Here is a 19,637-nt window from a genome sequence, read left to right as displayed (position 1 = left end):
TGAATAGAGCCGTCTTAGAAACCCCTCAAAAGAAAGCTTCCGGCTTTTCCTTCTGCATCTTTTTGGCCTGAAGTTTAACATTCTACTTCATCTCAAATGGGTGTATTTAACTACATCATTCCCAAGAAGACAATTGAGTTCCGCATGCCCCAAAGTCACTTCCTCCCCTGATTAGCTATTTCTAACTCTTCACCTGTACAGCTGTCCCTTACTCCTGGTCCAGGGCCAGAGGGAGTTTTCTTGGAACATTCATACCCAATCCATGCGATATTCTGGGGACTCTGACTACAGCCCAAGACTAAGTGATAGGAGTTTATGAGGCTATTGATGGCCCCACAACTAGCTTTGGATGGGGGCAGAATGATCCCAGCAAGAAAGGGTTTCCCTAATATTCTCCCCTTGCACACAATAATATGAATAATGGTTTTGAATGATTTAATTTCTGCTTGATTCTGCCCTTTTCATTCATTAGCTCATTTAATCCTCATAATAAGTAAATTATTGTTCTCACTTTTGACTAATGAGTTAAGTGAGTCTCAGAACACTGAGTCACTTGCCCAAGGTCCCACAGGCAGCAGTTGGTAGAACGTGAATTTAAACTCAGGTCTGTTGGTGTAGCTCTGATGCCATAGCTCTAAAATACCAAATTATATACTTAACTACCTGTGTGTTTGGCTCCATATTTCAATTAATCTGTTCCTTCCTCTCTATACAGAATATTTTTCTAATTTTGTTTCCTTTGTTCCACATAGGCTGCTTTTTCTGAGTAATGGTAACAGGAGGAATATATTTTTTTTAAATGAGGAAAAATAAAGAAGAAAGCACAGTGTAATTTTGAAGAAGGATTGGGTGAGTGTGTTAAGTAAAGTTAGGACTTTCTATAACATTTTACTTTGCTTGTCAGTAGGGACATATTAGAGTTGCTTTAATTTTTAATATCATTTTGATGTTTAAAAAAATAAGAGAAATGAAATCTGTCTCATATATCCACATATGAAAAAGGTGCTAATTTATTAAACAAATTATAATCAACACAACTTAAGAAGACTTTATTCACTAGCTATAAACTTTATAAACATTTATTTCTTAAATATACAGAATATTTTCCACTAAGAAATGTTACAGTACACAACAAATGATCTTGTACAGCACTATTGGACTTCATTTTCTATTCCTGTTTAACATTAAGGACATTTATTACAATCTTATTTGTCTACCTGGTCTGAGTCATGCCTAATTTCCATAACTTTTGGCAGGCTATTAATTCCAAATGATAACTCAAAATATTATTGTTAAAAGTGTAAGAAAATGTCATTCTCCTGCTTTTGTATTTGATGTGATAATTTGCCCGTCTCCAGTTAAATATTTTCCGAGGAAATTTGGCACTAATAAAAATTGAATATTAAGTTTGATCTTGCCAGCATTGATTTTCCACATTTATTTTATGTTTTTAGCCGTGGACACTAAGCTTCTTGGAATTCTTCACTGTGCTCTGTAAGGATGGAGGATACTTTGAAGTTGGTTGGATCTCTGTTTATAAGGGATTGACAAGATGTGGAAAAGAATAAGAATTGGCCTGCTGGGTCAAAAATGTCACTATCATGACGTTGGGAGACAGAATAATTCAGCAGCGTACTGAGCTTGCTGAAAAAATAAAAGATGCTAGACTGTATTCGACAAAAATAATTTTTACTTTATTTTTTTTCCCCATGCCTGTAAGTTCAGAAGTACTTTGCCCAGATGTAAAATAAAATTTAAAAAGCACTTTTTTTTCCCTTTAATAAGAGAATATTTAAATTACTGCAAGACTTCTTGATTTTTTCAGACTTCTGTCAATTATTTTTGCTTTTCTAGTGCTGATCTACATCTGAAAAATACCTAGGAAATTTTAACCATTTGTTGAGTTTTTGAAGCCAGTATTAGCCTGCAAACAATAAAAAAGATTCACATGAACTTCAATATCAAAGAAGGTAGAGTGAATTTTGGAGGCAAAAATCTTTCAAAGCCTTGCAAATATGAAAACACTGGCATAGCTTAATTTAAAGTGACTCCTATTAAAACTGATGTCCATTATTCTGTAATTACCAGTATCAAAATTAAAATGCTAAAATCTTTCATATTGTACTCTTATTTTATTATTATTATTTTCTAAATTTTGTAATTTCTGCTTTATAAACCTTGGTTTAAGATCATTTAAGGAATGAATGAATGATCTCGGTTTATCCTAAAAAGTAGTAAAAGTATACCATCTAGAGCTCATGTATTTCTGTCACCCTAGGAATGATGATGGTCTATAGAAAAGCAACAACAAATCTACTCAAATAATAATAATAAAAAAATACTCCAGTTTTTTAGGGCAATATCTTTCATTAGAATTGTCTTAGCAAGTTTGCTGAATTTCCCTAACACGGGTGAAGGTCAGGAGTATTATTTTTCAAGTGTATTTTGGTGGCAGCTGACTATATTAAATCTGAGGGTCAAACTCTGCGTCCATATACTATAGCTGGATATTGTCCATATATCTAGAACCTTAATTAATGTTAGTTCCATAATCATTTATAAATTTAAGAAGAAAATGATACCTGCTTTTAAATATTATGTTTTTTCTTGACACTTTTACAATGTATGATAAACATTTACATTTTTAAGAATGAACATTTAAAAATATTGTTATATCAAAATGATGAGATATTAAATAATAATAGATTTGCTTATCTAATACATGAACACGAGCTTCATAGACTTTATTGAACTCTTTGTGGCAGCTTGATAATGACTATTTATTATTTAGCATTCAATTTTGAGTTAATTCTTTGAAGTTATTAAATTCATTAAAATGATTGCATGTATCCATGTTCGTGTGTGTATGTTCTGGTGTAATCAGAAGAAGAATATCAGTTCATACACACATGGTGGGTTGTATAGAATTTTATCACTTTGTGACAATTGGATATTTCTGGTTTTGGCTCCAAAATATAAGGAGGGTTAGGAAATTAAATGGTGTGGTACTGATAGACTGTGATTTGTTATTGAATAATTGCTTTTATACTGTTCTTTTAAAACAATTGGTTCTATTATTGATGGAGGCATCACAATCAAGTAAAGTGCTAGAGGTAATTATTTTAGATTGAAAATCTAACTGAATATTTTAAAGAAGATGTTTCTACATTTACATTCACAATCTTATAAGGGTTCTGTTTTCTTGAGCAGAAGTAGCCCTAACTCAAGGAAAGATGGTTTATAAGCACTGAGATCTGGAAGATAAATTTTACACTTAAAGGTATACTGGTTTTGTTATGGCTCTCAGAAATGTGTTTGTATGTTTTCTTTCCTGTAGTAAAACCAGTGCTTCTTTAGGACCATTAACTTCTCTCTTTCTGGGGGAACTTATGATTATCTAGGAGAATGAAAAAAAAGAAAAGCTTTTCTTCTGTTGAAGGGGTTAATACTCTTTTTTTGCCTGTCTCCGAGTTATCGTCCGGCCTTCTCTGCCAGTTGATGCTTCTTGCCACATCTTGTCTCCTTTTTCTCTATATATAATTATTATTTTCAAATCACATTTCCTTTTGTCATACGTATAGCTTTTTTCCCACTAAGGATTTGCATTTGGGTATATTTTCTGATATTTCCCTCTAGTCCTTACTCTTTTTTTCAATGGGCAAAGGGGACACTGTAAAGTTGGTAAAATTGATGTTTACCATAAACTTTTTTCCTTGAGTTTAGAAGCGAAAACACATCTTCCTTTGGTACTGCTCCTGACTGTCGCTTTTTAGAGAAAATAATTAATAGGACATGTACATCTGTCTAATAATTTGACTCGATTTCCTTTAATTAAATTACATGGAGGGAATCATTAAAAGCTTTCGTTCTACAAAAGGAATTTCTTGAATAAAAATTTTCATGTCATTCCTACTTTTTGAAGTTAATTTTCCATCATTCTTGTGGGAAAATGAGGCATTTAACTTTTGTTAGTTTATCGTTGTGATAATTAAGTTTTCTTTACATATATAGTTTCTATTCAGTTACAATGTTATTTTTAAAAGATTTTTGAATTTTTTGATAAACCATGTTATTTTAACGACCTGAATGTATGTTGTAATATTTAAGAGAAAAACTGGACACTTTACAAGATGTATTTTTCAGTTGGTTGCCTATAATAATTTTGAATTTTCAATGAATACATTTAAAGATCTTTTTATTTTTTTGGTATGGGCAATTATTTTAATAATATTTGTTACATTTATATGTGACCTTTCTGAATTGAAGCAGAGCTGCCTAAAAACTGCCTTTTTGTTTCCAGAGGCTTTCTCAACAATACTTATCAAGAGGAGAATGGAGGCCCTCACACTACTCTTCATTTTACGAAATGGATTCAGGCATATTCATCCACAGAAGTATAGGGCGAGCTAATGAAACTTGATGTGGTGGAGGCAGATTTGGAATTCCTGCGGGAGCAGCCACTGAAGCTTGGGTGTCGTGGCGTCGCTCTTTTCTTCCTACTGGATTTGGAGTCGTCGTCATTGGGATCAAACACCACTGTCATAGACTCCATCCTGGTCACGGTGTACAGGCTGCTTTGTCGAGTCGGGTGAAACCTCGTGGTCTTGAGCTCCAGCTCATCGTAGCTAGAAACCTCGATGAAAGGACACCAGCGAAAGGCTCTCTTGAAGCCAGCTCGAAATCTGAGAACAGGCCACAGGAAGAAAAAGTCATCTTTTCAAGTGAAAATTTCCTTCAGCTGTTACGTAAAACCTCACTTAAGTCAGTAATGCCAGCTCAGGCTTTAAATTAGATTTTCTAATCAAAATCTTAGTATTTATGCTACTAGTTGTTTTAAGTACTGCTTGTTTGAATTGAATCTTAATTTCCTGTCAATGAGAAGCAAGTCACCAAAAGGCAAAAGTGCAGCATCAGGTAATAAACATGCCAAAGAAACAGTGTATATTTCTGCAATAATTTTATACATTTACATATGTATAACTGAATTTGGCCTGCTGGGTAAAGCACTTAAATGTGACATATTTCAAAACAGCTTATTTCAGAAATGATTACATTTATAAAGTCTTATTTAATGTTGGAATTAATAGCTAAGCTGGATGGTTTATATCTCATCATATATGAAAGTACAAAATCCTTGGCCTTGTAGACCATTCAATGAAGTTGATTAAAAGCAGATGTACTGCCTGTGGGGTGGCTCGAATTGAGACATGGCTTATGCACCAAATAATTTTTTTTAAAAAGTATGAGTTAATTAAGTATTTAATAAACATAAGGTATGGAGTGGTGGAGACCCACCTGGGAAAAAGAGTGCACACAATTCTTTACATGAAGTTAAATTTCTACTCCCACATGAGACCGTTAGTTTCATTCAGAGAATTACTAACCCTATGAAGTTTAACCTTAATTGTTCATGTGCTGATCATACATACAGCCAAGGTGTTTGTCTTTTTGTTGTTGTTGTTGTTTTATCTAGAAACCACATTTAACCTTTCCTCTTGTCCCACATTTGACTGTAAGTATGGCTGCTTTTATTTTGTAACCTTACTTTTAGAACTAGCTTTCATGACATCTCCAATTTCTTCATCACCCTTTCTTGTTAGGCCATGCCCTCTCTTACTTGCTCCACCTCACTGTGCAGGGAGGGGCTTCTCCTTACTATTGCTTCTGCCATCCTCACAGCAACATCTTCTGTTGTGAAATCTATTCATAATGTATCCTTTTAAAGAGAGTCCACTAATGATGCCATCCTCTCTCCACATTATAGAAATTATCTATGAATTGCTAGGATGTGCCTTTCTTTCTTGAGGAAGTAAGCACTTTTCTACCTCAGCTCCTTCAGTCATGTGGGAATTGATATTTCTTTGGTGGACAAGACTCTGAAGGGTTTGCCAGGACAATTTGGTCTATATAAAAATTGCCCAATTAGAATCTTTAAGAACATTGTGTAGAGGATGTAATTGTTAAAGTGGGATATTTCTTAAAGTAGCAAATTTCTAAAAAATGTAAGGCTCTGTACAATTCTCATTGGATTTTTAAACTTCCCCTTCCCTTTGTACTTTAAAATTATACCCAAAGCTGGAACATTGTATGCTTCCAAGGGAAGGCAGAGATGACAAGACACTTTGATTTTGTAATTTTTTTTTTACCTCTTATTCAGACAGCAGTAGATGATAGGGTTATACATGGTTGAGCTCATTGCCAGCCAAAAGCTAGCCAGGTAGACCTGTTGGATGTATTTCCACCTATTTAATTGTTGATAGATTGCAGTGAGGATGAAATAAATATGATAGGGCAGCCAGCAGATGGCAAATGTCACCACGACAATAATCATCATTTTTACAACCTAGAAAGAAAGAAATAGGAGGTTTTTGGCAAATTTAAAAGTCATTAAATATATTAGATGGTTCTAATAACTTACTGCAAATCATATTTTACTGTCAATGCAGTTAACTACAGAACATGCCTCAAGAATAGTTGATACATTAAAACTTGGTGAGATGATTAGGACAGTTGCCTAGAGTAAGTCCCAAGAAAGCAAGCTTCTGTCACCATTTCATCTCTATCTAATCACAGTGAATTTGGGTCTTTTTAGGTCCCAAATTTGGCTTTAAATACTCCTTTTTTTTAAACCTTATTTAAAATCAGCTTTCCAAATAATAAGCAAATATATTTTCATTGGCCTGGAGAAAATCAGTATTTACAAAAGCAAGGATGAGAGAGGCAGGAACTGGAATTTGGCCAAGCTGTCCTACAGTCTACAACAGGGTACTCATGTAGGGAAACTAACCAATATGGAGGTATATGATTCTGTGAGGGCTTGGATTATTCCTCAGTATTTATTATAGATTAATTTTTAACTTAAGCCTATTCAGATTTCTTTACTATTATACCATGCTCACTAGGCAACTTTCCGAATATTAAATTGGTTTCTTTTGTAATCTGATAGCTGGGAAAGGTTTCCTTGGGTAGTGATAATGTATATACACATTAGGGAAATGTTTAAAATTTTCAGTAGGCAATCAGTTTATACAACTGATTTATATATACATAAACATTTATGAATTTGGTTAACATGGGTCAGTTCCTCTGATTCCACACTTTAGAGTCTTATCCCGGGAGGCCCTAGCTAAAGCAGAATGTCAACTCTCTGTCTCTTCCACTAGCACTTTAGCACAAAAAACAGGGAGAATGTCTTAATTATCTTGCTATTCCCACTATCTAGCAAAATCTTTGGTATACAGATGGAGATCAATAAATAGATATAGAATGAATGAACAATGAATAACAAAGTACAACTTGTAACAGGAAGCTGAATGGGAAAATGTTTTGTGTGTCCTTAAATGAAATGAAATGTTTCATTTTCTGTGTCTATAGAACAATGGACTCAAAGTTACAGAACACTGAGCAGCTGGACTTTGTGTACAAGAGGGAATTAAAATAATATCCTATTGTTACGTCATGTAATATTTGTCATTGTTAATCTGAAATTTGTTCATATCTCTTTTGGAAATTTGGAACTAGTTAAAAGATGAGGATAATATAGATTGAACAAACAATTTTGAGGCTTACTTGCAGTCATATTAGAACATAAATCACAGAAAGTCCTGACAGCCTGTGAGGGACCTTAGAACCATGAAAATACATTATTTATGTACTGAACTTACCATTTGACTGCAAGTTGGACATTTCAGATGAAAGTTGACAAGGTTAAGAGTGAAATGTGATTCTAGAAATAGACAAACCATGAAATGAATCAATGCGGAAGGCAAAGCTTCCCTGAGGGCTGAATCACTGAACCATCCAGGTGACCAGTATTGAGCTGATGGAAAACTGAGCATCAGAGTTGAAAATGCAGGTCAATTGCTCTTAGAATGTCATCTTGGGCCATACCACCTAAAGTCTTTCAATTTTCTTAGTGTTCCTTGAATTGTATTCTTTTCCTAAAGAACTTCATTTAGATTTTTTCCTTGGTTTTTTAAATCTCTTAATCATATATTTGTGGAATACATTTAGCCATATTTTATTATAATTTACTTTTATTCAATAATTCACATATTTAATAACTTATTAACTGTCTTTCATTTACACCTTAGGAAACTGAGGCGAGGACCAAAAGATTTGACCACTGTGATTAGTGGAACTGAGCTGAAGTATTAAAAACTCAGACTCCTAAAACTTGTTTTCTGCTTTCAGTTAATAACATGTATTGAATATGTATTGGATCTAGAAAAACAATATTGAGGAAAATAATAACTAGAGAACCAATTGTGGCCCTGAAGAACCTTAAAATATGGTGACAAAAGTTAAATTGTGAACAATTTTATAAAAATGCAAAAACATGTGGTAAGTACAAACAAATGCAGATAAAATTAAAAATAATAGTTATGAGAATATGATAGTTTCTTGTAAACCAGAAATATTCAGTAAATGCCTGCTAATTAGAAGCTCAGGGGCTATTAGACTGAATGAAATAGGTTTTATTGACTTTTTCATTCTTGAACATATAAAATTCATACTATTCCTTAAACATGGTTGGCAAGCTCCTGCCCTGCATGCTTTGTCCTGGCTCTTCCTTCTACCTAGAAGACATTTTCTCTAGTTATTTCGTCTCCTAACTCCCTCCTCTCTTTGCACAGATGTCCCTTTTTTTGTGAATCCTATTCTGACCAACTTATTTAAAATTGCAGTCTGGCCCTCCAGCACTCCCCAAACCCATTAACTTCCTTATTTTGTGTATATTTGTTATAATTATTCTTTACTTTGTTTCTCCTCATGCTAGAATGAAAAAGACCACGAATTTTGGCTTGTTTTGTTCACTGATTTATTCCAGGTACCTAGACTGGACTTTGCACATAATGGGTGCTCAAAAAAAAAGTGAATACAAGAAGAAAAAAACTAAAAGGCATGTAGTTTGTTAAGAGATGTCCATAGTTTTACTAGTCATTAATTACTGGTATTGTTTGTGCTCCAAGTTTATGATGGATATATATATATATATATATATACACACACACATATATATATATAAAGAAAAGCCTGCCATTTATTATTTCTTTTTTCAAGGCAAAAAAAAAATCAGGTAAAGAGCATGAGTGCACAAACAATATAGCCATTTTCACTTGGGTTGAATGAAAGCATTAAATTTCATTTGGAATAAATATTAAGAGCAAGAAAAATGTTTATGGCTATGTGAACATGATAACAGTGAAGATATTATATATATGTTATATAGAATCAGCAAACTTACATAAAGCTTATTTGAATGACTTTATAGCCACATGAAATTGTTTTCCAACAATAACGGAAACTCTACAAAGGTTATCAGAATCTTTCTCTATTATTTCCAATTATCAATGTGAAAGAAGTCTAGAAAAACATGAAAAAGATTAAAATGGATGTGAATAATGGAACAGGGCTCAGATAAATCTAACTTGCATAAATAGGGTCTTTAGGACCTTGTTGCAAAAACAGAAACTTATTTGAAGATTTTTAGGAAAATTGGGTCATTTAAAGTGAAAAAACTGCTATAATGTGCTTATGTCTATAAACTGTGTTTTAAATGTCACCATAATTCATAAAGTATTTTAGAATTACTTCAGCTATCAACCTGTCAGGACCCCAGGATTAAATGCGTAAGTAGGCTCTTGGGTGGAAGGAACTGCCTTGCTTTATGGAATGCTGAAATCATGGCACTGCAGTCCTTCTCCTGTTCATAAAATGCTAAAGAAAAGAATACCTAGAAGCACAAAGCCGGATCAATGAGAGATGTGCAAATATGAGGGGTTACACTGTATTGTCATGGCTAGATAATGGCAGCAGCACAGGCTGTGAATCCTAAGCAGGAAATATAATCATCTGGTAGACTTCCTGAAATTAGGCAAGATAAGAATCTGGGATAGAGATGATTCAATGCTTTCAGCATGTCTTATATTTTATTGTAGCTTTATGGTTGATGTTGGGTATTTCATGAAGCTGAATTACATATCCGGTTACTGAGGCAATGGGGGTTATTTTCTATGACAACATATATGGTTGTGATCACCCATTGTCCTTGGCACAGGACTTACTAGGAGGAGGAGGAAGAAGAAGAGAGTGGGGACAAGTGATGTAGTATTTACAAAGTTATAGTGCCTGTTTTTTTGGTAGTTATTAATCCACTTCAACTATATAGGCAGGATTTAATTGTATGTCACATTTTAGCCAGAATAAGCTTAGGACATCTTCTCTTTGTGGATTAAAAGGAAGAAAATAATCTTTGATATTTGTACCCTGTACAGGTTAGAGTAAATTTCTCACAGCTATTCTTATCTGTCAAATTCAATTAGTTTAGGACAGACACTTGTAAGATTTAGGTTATAAAAGAAAAGAAATCAGGCTAGGAAATAAAATAAAATACTGGCAACTGTAAAAACAAATCTATGAGCCATATTCTTTAGAAAAGGATTAGTCTTTCTAAATGTCTGAACTGATGGGAAATTCTTGTTTTGGTTAGAACCTCCTCAGTGCATATATTTTGAAGGACCATCCTATTGACCATTTCTTACTACTACTCCTTTTAGTTCATGAACATGCAGCCACCATGGCAGGGCTGAGGCAATATTCAGGTTCAATTTCATAGATTTATCTGCTCTCCCACTGAGCTAGTAATTTACAGATGACATCTATGTACCCTGAACTCTCAGTCGTACCGGATCTTGAGTACAGCAGCAAGCCATTTATGGTAGATCAAATATACCAAGGCACCCATTATGTGGGTAATAGAAATTTGTTTTTTTCCAGGTATATGATTTTTAAGGATTTTGTCTTCAGTGATTGAAGGATAAGTTTTCCTTGTCCTTCTTGTATCTACCAGCACTATTATTCATATCCTTTAACTCACTGAATGCCTGGTATACTGTCTTGGTATTTCTTACAACATTGCCGAGGAACTGATTAAGAAATTCTGCTTTTTAGTAAAAGAAGTGAGGCAATGACCTGAGGTCCATTGGTCTTACTATGTAAGAGCACCCATGTTGATGAAGACACACACAAAATAAAGTATTGAAAATGTACCTATGGCTGGACTATTCTCTTGAAAACTATGGTATATGCCCAGAACCTGTGACCAATGTACGGAGTTGTATATAGCCATAAGACATGGATTCTGGAACTAATAGGGAGGGGTGGGCTGGAGCTCATCACCTTAGACTTATAAACTAGTTTCCAGTTTGTAAGTCTTGTCCTCATAAACCTCAGAGCAATGTTGGTGGGAAGGGGATAAGCTACAAATGGGCATATCCCTGTGTTCCCACGGATTTTTCACCCCACGTGAAAGATTGTGGTTGGAGTCAGATCAGAGTAGGAATCTCTAGAGCACAGGACCCAGGACAGTGGTCCCTCTTTCCCAAGTCACTGGTCATACTGAGATAATTTGGTGGTGGCTAATTTTACCAAACAGTGAGACAAGGTCTTAAGAAAACTAGAGGAGGAAGATCTGTAGCTTGGGAAGTGTAAACGCCCAGAGAGTGGACCTTATGGAGTGATTCAGATTTTCTCAAATTGAGAAGGGCATGAATGCATTTGTGGATGAATATGGAAAGGCTGGGTCATTTGATGCAGGCATCTTTGGAACTGTAGGGATAGAAGTCAGGTGGATTGGCTAGGCAAGTGTAGACTATTAAAAATTTTACTCATGTGTCTCTTCCTGAAAATTCCTGTCTATTCTCATCTTTCCACATCATTATCAGGATGGGATCATGCCATAACTATATGACAAGATCTTACCAACTTCTGTCCATGGTGGCTAGAAGTAAAATAACTGACACAAGGTGAGGCAGTCAGTTTTCACTTTGCTGGGAATATGGGATATATAGATTTAATCATTTAGCTGTGGTGATATAAACTGAGAGATTATATAAACATGAGGGTAGAGGAGGCTATTTTAGTAGCTGTGATAAAGCTGTGTAAATTCATGATGGAGTAGAGGGGAAAAGTTGGGCTGCAGGGGAAGAAGGAAAAAAAGTAGGAAAAAAGCAAATAGTTGCAGTCAGAGAGCACAAGGCCCCAGGGAGAGTGAAAAGGAGATTATTACTGTGATGTCTGGTTTACTTTATACAATTCATGGGATTCCTCTGTATCCTTAAAATACACCTTCTCATTTTTTGAGCTAATTGATTGCTCTTCTGTTTGTCTATAATGTATATGTTATATTATCTGAGAATATTTATTTCTGCTATGGAGGACAAGAAAAACAATGGGATGGATGAAACTCCTGAGATGTGCTCAGTATATATGTTAGTAACATGTGGGGCACACTTGACATAGAATAAATGGAATATAGGTATGCTGATCATATATTAAAAAGATGGAACAAGAGAGAAGGAATGAAAAGACTAAGTCATAAAGTATTTTTCATGTTACCTCTAGATGATAACTTTGTCATCCTAAATCAGTCACCCATTATTGACACTTGTTATGTTCTCATTCTGACTCCTGAACCCTGACCAAAAACACAGACAAAACCCATAGCTGTTCAGCAGGCTAACAAATGAGCTACGGCTATAGCCAGGCATGCTTGCCCCTGAGTGTCTCACCAGTAGAGTGATTGTGTGTTGGTTCTAGGTACTTCCTATCTGCTGAGCTTGCTTGCTTATCCTCAGCATCTCACCATCAGCAAGGAAAGCAATAACACAGCGTCAGAAAGAAAAGGCTTATAAGCCTCGCAGGATTCAGGGAGTATGGGCCTTCTACTCTGCTTGTACCTTATTTTAAATGTGTTAACCCACTCCATCTGGCTTTCCTTGTTTCTTGCTATATATTTTTAACTGATTTAATAATCTGTGTGATTCAAGTATCTTAATTTGATCTGTGGGTCCTTCTGTTCCATGAAGATAGTTTGCCTGGTGGTGTACTTGGAAGCTATCATCAAGGTACTTTCCCACAAAACTACATTACAGTAAATGATCCCTGTGGAAATGTACCACAGACTTAGCAGGCTATAGATTTATCAATAAAATTGAAATATCTTAAATAGTAGGCAAGATAAGTTCCATAAGAGGGGTATAAAATGCTTTGGGACTTCAGAAAAAGATGAATCAGCAAAAATACTTGAGCTGGTCTTTAAAGAATGGCTAGCATATCCACTGGTAAAGATAAGCATCATTCCAAAGTCTTACCATCATCTTTTACTCAAAGTAGTTTTCAATGGAATATTTTACAGAGGCCTAGGACACCAACATGTTGTAACTATAAAATTGTTCTCAAATGGTCCACTACATTCTAAAAATAAAATGTATAGGCCCATTTATTTCTAACTATACTTTAGCAAATTAAATTAATGCTCTCAAGGGTAAGATACGGAAACAAAAACTTTCCATCAATAGTATCAAAATTGTGCATACACAATGGCATTTTATTCAGTCTTAAGAAAATGAAGTTAAAAGACATTCTGGAACATGGAAGAATCTTGAAAATATGTCAAGTGAAACAAGCAAGATACAGAAGGACAAAAATTGTGTAACACCACTTGGAAGAAATGACTAGGAACAGCAAATTTGTAGAGATAGAAAGGAGGTTAGAGCTCAATAGCAGGAGGGATGCTGGAGAGGGGGAAAGAGGAAGTGTTTATCTGTAAGGAAAAAAAAAGGTCAGTGGTTGTCACAGGTTGAGGAGGTTAAGGTATAGAGAAGGGATGGATTGGTGAAGCACTGGGTCTTTTTATGGCAGTGAAACTGATTTGTATGATATCATAATGGTGACTATATGGGATTACTCATTCATCAAAGCCCATAGAACTGTATATAAAAAGAGTGAAACCTAATGTAAACTACGGATTTTAATTACTAATGATGTGTCAATATTGGTTCTTCATACCAGTGTCACACACTAATGCAAGATGTTAATAATAGCAGAAATATGTATATGAGGCAGAATACGGAAACTCTGTGTACTATTTGTCCAGTTTTTCTGCAAGTCAAAAACTTCTCTAAAAGTAAAGTTTATCAAAAACAAAATAACTTCCTTTACAGGGGTAGGTTTTGAGGGAGTGTGTGAGTGCTCATTTTTCATAGTGTGTTATATCATTGGGTGGAGACCCATACAAAGAGTGTGAAGGTGTACCCACATCCTGGGGAGGCCCGATATTTTCAAACAGAGGGATTTGTGTCTCTCAAGAGAATTGCTGTCTCCCAATGGATTAAGGCAGTCTAATATGTCAAGCCCTCAGTATTGTTGCAAATATCTTGCAATCTGGTCCTTCAAGTAGTGAAGATTGATTGTCACTGTGGGTCCTGAGGGGAGGGGGAATGACGTATAGAATAGATGGAAGCAGGGCAACTGGGGGGCAATGGAAGTGTTCCCCAAGATCATGCAATGATGGATATAAGACATGTTAAATTACACCAAAATGTATAAAAGTCTATAGGCTGAAATGTAAACCATAATGTAAAACATAAGGTAACTAAAAATTCAGAAAATTGTAGTCTAAAATATAAACCATAATGTAAACCAAAATGGAACCATGTTTGATAGGTATGTTTCAATATCTGCAGGAAATATAACATGAACATGTAAAAAGATCATTGCTGGGAAAGGGGGAAAAGGGTTTGATGCTGGATATATGGTAGTTCCCTATATTATATATGTGAATTACTGTGATCTAAAACTTCTTTGAAGAAAAATTAAAAATGAGAAAAAAAAGAAAGGATGTAGACAGTGAGGAAGAAATGAAAGAAATTGCCTTGCCACTGTACAAAAAGGGCAAAACCTATTACAGTGATAAAAGACAAAATGTCAAAAAGAAAACTTTATAATATTTTTCATTTTTAATACCCAAATTTATTTTTACTTTATTTTAGTTTTTCTAAATTAGTATGTATTCTATTTCTAATCTTTATACCCATCACCATATTTCATTTTCCTTTTAATCAAATTAGGCAATATATTCAGCTTTATTTTTGAAAAGTTTTGGACCACAGAGAGGGTCAACTATAGCAGGGGAGGAACACTGGTGTGGGGTGTTATCAATGGGGGGCACATGAGTGGGGGGGGTGTTCTCCAGGGCATGTATATAGGGTACATAAAAAAGTTCAGATATATGTTGGGTATTTTCATAGTAGTTACAGTTACAAACAACAACTGAGGGAGTGCTGAGTTCCCACCCAGGGGAGCTCTTTCACATTCCCCAATGGAACAGCAACAATCCCCCAAGTGCAACAGCAAAGACCAACGAAGAAGGATGGTCCAATAATGAGCCCTTGCTACTGATGACTATGCTTATGAGCCTGTGTGCCTGAAATATGAAGTAGGCCTAGAGCTACAGGGTGCCTAAGAGTTACCTCCTGAGAACCTCTATGTTGCTCAAATGTGGCCACTCTCCAAGCCAAACTCAGCATGTAAATGGATTACCTTCCCCCCAGCATGGGACATGACCCCCAGGGATGAGCCTCTGTGGCACTGAGGGATTACTACTGATCACTAACTGGTGATGCAACTGAATAAAACGGTCAACTCAGACCAGCAGAATATCTCAGCCTAAATGTAAGATCATGTGTTAAAAACTGCTTTTTGATCTTGAATAAAAGGGTGAAATGGCAAAGACAAATGAGTTTACATGGCTAAGGGTCTTCACAAAAGAGTCGGGACATCATCAGAGGGGTTGTGCTTATGCACCACCCCAGAGACAGTCAAATGCCCCAGAGACAGTCAAAGTAGATACAACCCCAGGTACTGGTTCTCCTGAGTACTATGGAGAGCCACAGGTTCTATGGTCATAGCAGATGGCTATGGAGTTCAGTGCCATGTCAGTGGGTCCTACTTTGAAATTTGTATTCCTGAATGTGATGGAGTTGAACTTAGATGTGACCTTTCTACACATGCCTCTTCTGTCACTTTTACTCTAACTGTGGTTGGTGCTAGGATTGCTGTATAGTCAGGAGACTTGAATCTCTGGGCTGTCCATGTGCCAGCTGGGCCCTGAACCTAAGTGGAGTTGCAACAATTACTCTCTGGTTCATTGGACTTACCCAGGTCAGCTAATAAGGAGGTGTAGATGGTCAACCACGACACCAGGGAACCACAAGTGCCTACAACTGCAAACAGGAGAATTGCATCCATCATCTATGTGGGATCTAAGCCCCCTCTTGATATAGAGGTGGAGTGGACATCACCATTCCAGGGTCCACAGGATGGAGGAATAAAATATGGATTAGAGTGGACTTACTGATATTCTACTATAGAACTATTGTGATTAGTAATGGAAGAAATAGTAGCATTGATGTGGAGACAGTGGCCACGGTGGTTGCTGAGGGCAGGGAGAGGGAAGAAGAGATGAGACGTGGGGGCATTTTCGGGACTTGGCATTGTCCTAAATGATATTGCAGGGACAGATGGTGAACATTATATATCCTGGCATAACCCACTGAATGTACTGGGGGAGAGTGTAAACTACAATGTAAACTATCATCCATTTGTTGCAGCAGTGCTCCAAAATGTATTCACCAAATGTAGTGTATGTGCTGCAATGATGAAAGAGGTTGTTGATGTGGGAGGAGTGGGGTGGGGTGTATATGGAGAATATAGGAACCTCTTCTATTTTTTAACGTAATATTTTTTGTGATCTGTGGTTCCTCAAAAAAAATAATTTAAAAAAATGACAATGGGGGGTGAGGAGTGGCATATATGGAAACATCTTATGTTTTTTAAGGTAACATTTTACATGATCTATTAACTTTAAAAAACAATGATTTAGAAATTAAAATTTGAAAAAACAAAAGTAAAAAAAAATAAAAGCAAAACAAAAACAACAAAGTTGTGATGAAGATTTCCTCAGCTGAGGCTGCAGCATCACAAATCAAGGGAGGCTCTTCCTGTAACTCAGAATGGCCATTGCAGGAGCCACAGGGGGCCCTACATGCCACCAGCACTGCTCTGGTAGCCTGAGGCAACAAAAGTCCTGTGTTTTATGTACATTAAATCATTTAATTGCCACAACAACCCTAAGAAAAAGAGAAGAAAAGCAAAGCATCAAAACTTAAAGTACTACTTCTTAATGGACTATTTACCTTTAACTGTTGCTTCATCAGTTTTAAAGCCCTTGCTTGGGAATTTCAGGCTCAAGTGAGAAATAGTGCACAATGGCCCAGAAAATGCATTGAATTATGCCAGTGTTTTCAGACTTGGATGACAATGTAGTCATTTAACATTAGTGTCATCTAAGAAATTGCACAGTGTTGCAGGAAATCAACTATTATGGAATGTCTAGAATAAATGAGTCAAGCTCAAAACAAACGAAAAGCTTATGTGTATTTGTATGCAAATGCAGAAAATATTTTTGTATGAGAGGGTGCTATTGCTTGTGTTGAGCATGTTAAGTTGTGATTGATACTCTGCTTCTTGCTATTTCTTCAGTGATGTTTCATTTTTAATGTAGTTTTACTTTTCCTTTGGAAACATGTTCTTTGTGCATTCATTGTGATGTTTCAGGACTACAGTGATAGTGACTTGAAGCCAAAGAAAGGAATGCAGACACAAAGTGAATGTTAAAATGGAGTTAGAAAAGGAGGTACCTAAGGCAGAAAGAATAAAGACTGATGTTCTTGAATCATGATTAGAGATAAAATCTTATAAAGGCTTACAGACACACCATTCTTGGAGATAAAAGGAAGGCAGAAATGATGAGAAAATTAGAAAAAGTTTGAGAGGTTGGGGTTAATAAAGCATATGGCTTCATTCCAGTAAAGTAGGAGGCAAAATACTGTTCAGTGTCCCAGTGAATAAGATCTCCAGAGTGGTTTGGATTGCCTTCAGAATAGCTTTCAGCTATGTAAAAGATAGATTAGGAATGTATCCTGAATAATCTCCATTTCTATCCACTGAGCCTCTATTAGGTTATATATGGTCTTTCTCACAAGGTGTTTTCTATGCTAATTCCCTTGCAGCAGAAATAATGTCAGACTTGCTTGCTGAGTGAAGTGATAGATTCTTCTTGGTTGTTAAAAGATTCAAAATCCAATTTAATCTGTCACGTAGGTTTAGGTTGAAGAGTGGCCCCTTTGATGAAAGCAAAAAGGCTTCTTCATTAACACACTTAGGTATTTTCCACTGAATGAGCAAAGTTGGTATGGTTGTTTACTTTTAGAAGACAATTAAGATAGAAAACTGCTAGAAAAGAGCTGCTATGATTTATAAAAAATATACAAGTAGGTTTATTTACCAATATTTCAGGTATCCAAATGAGCAAGACTAATTTCAACAAGTATTTTTTATAAAAAATTCTCAGATATTATGAATATTGGCTTAAAATTTATTTTGAAAATTTATTATTAAAATGCATTTTTTATTATTAAGATAAGTTTATAATTTGGCACAACCTCTCTGACTTTAGACACGGGGCCACTCCAAGTTTTTCAGTTACTCTTTATGTTAGAAAAGGTAGGAACTTAAAATATGTCACAAAAATGTGATTTTTTAAAAAAGTTTGTATTTAGCAAATTGATACAAAACTGAAATACAAGTATGCTATTCACAGCATAGGGACAAAATATATGAAAAATACATATTCATAATGGGCCAAAGGAAAGTAGTCTGGCAATGGGAATCAAATTTGAAATGTTTTGATTACTGTTTCTGCTGTTCCCTGTGGTGATGAGCTAAATTGTTATTCTGTAACTTGACAATACTCATTTCTGCCTCTGCTTTTCAAGTTTCTTGCTCATAAATTCTGGAAGGTATAGCAGTGTTTTCAAACTTTTCATCCTGCGCTCTACTTAAGGAGTTTATTATCCTATGCTTCAAAACCCCTATTTCCTTCTCTTTTTCCTTAGTGACATTCCTGTGTCCAATTTCTGTTGTTACAGAGCATGTGCTAGATAGAGAAGGCATTGCTTAGAGCTTTGGGGTGTTGCACTCCCTGACCCTCTTGGAATTCTATCCATCCACCAGGTGGTTCTAACTCTCTTAAGAAATACCAACAGGAATAATGCTAGTAGTTACGTTGTTCTTTGATGGGGGCAAGGGCGAGGGCCCATCTGAGGACAAGCACTGATGGATGACGAGTCAGTGAGTTGTGTCTGTCTTTGATTTAAATAAAAAGAATTGGACTTAGCTTTTTTGTTTTTTGTTTTTATGTGGATTAAAATAAACTTTCCAATAAAAAATTAATTTTTAATTTTCATAAAAAATCTTTGGCCAGAGGTATAATTTCTCCCTATTATAGATGAGAAACTTTAAACCAAGGAGGTATAGTGATTTCTCAAAGTCTCAAAGGCAATTTCAGAACAAGGATTAGTGGATATGGTGGTTTGAAATTGTATGTACCCCAGGAAAGCATGTTCTTAAATCTAATCCATTCCTGTGTGTGTGACTCCATTGTAAGCTGGACCTTTTGTTTGAGTCCACTTCAGTTAAAGTGTGACCCCTCCTCCATCAGTATGGGCCTTAATCCTATTATGGGGGTTCTTTATCAGCAAGTGAAATTCAGACAGACAGGAAAAAAAGCCACAGGCAGAACAGCCAGAAGCTGAAACCAGTAGAACCTGAAAGAGAAAGGCCAAGCAAAGGCTGCCATGTCCCCTGCCATGTGACAGAGGAGCCAAGGATCTCCAGCAGACAGTCCCAGAATGCCAGTCTTCAGGAAGAAAGCATCATCTTTATGACAGCTT

General features: G+C 35.7%; 1 protein-coding gene across 1 annotated transcript in view; it reads right to left on the bottom strand.

The window, feature by feature from the left end:
- Positions 1–986: 986 nt before the first annotated feature.
- TACR3 (tachykinin receptor 3) overlaps positions 987–19,637 on the bottom strand; it is a 106,258-nt gene continuing 87,607 nt past the window's right edge. The window contains exons 4-5 of the mRNA XM_058294677.2: positions 6,147–6,343; positions 987–4,682 (exon numbers count right to left, since the gene is read on the bottom strand). Coding sequence (XP_058150660.1) covers positions 4,373–4,682; positions 6,147–6,343 — 507 coding nt within the window. The 3' untranslated portion in view covers positions 987–4,372. The remainder of the gene's footprint in view (positions 4,683–6,146; positions 6,344–19,637) is intronic.

The sequence above is a fragment of the Dasypus novemcinctus genome, chromosome 1 (genome assembly GCF_030445035.2).
Source record: "Dasypus novemcinctus isolate mDasNov1 chromosome 1, mDasNov1.1.hap2, whole genome shotgun sequence".
NCBI classification, from domain to species: domain Eukaryota; kingdom Metazoa; phylum Chordata; class Mammalia; order Cingulata; family Dasypodidae; genus Dasypus; species Dasypus novemcinctus.
The sequence above is the reverse complement of the archived record's forward strand: the minus strand, read 5'-3'. Positions and strand labels throughout refer to the sequence as shown.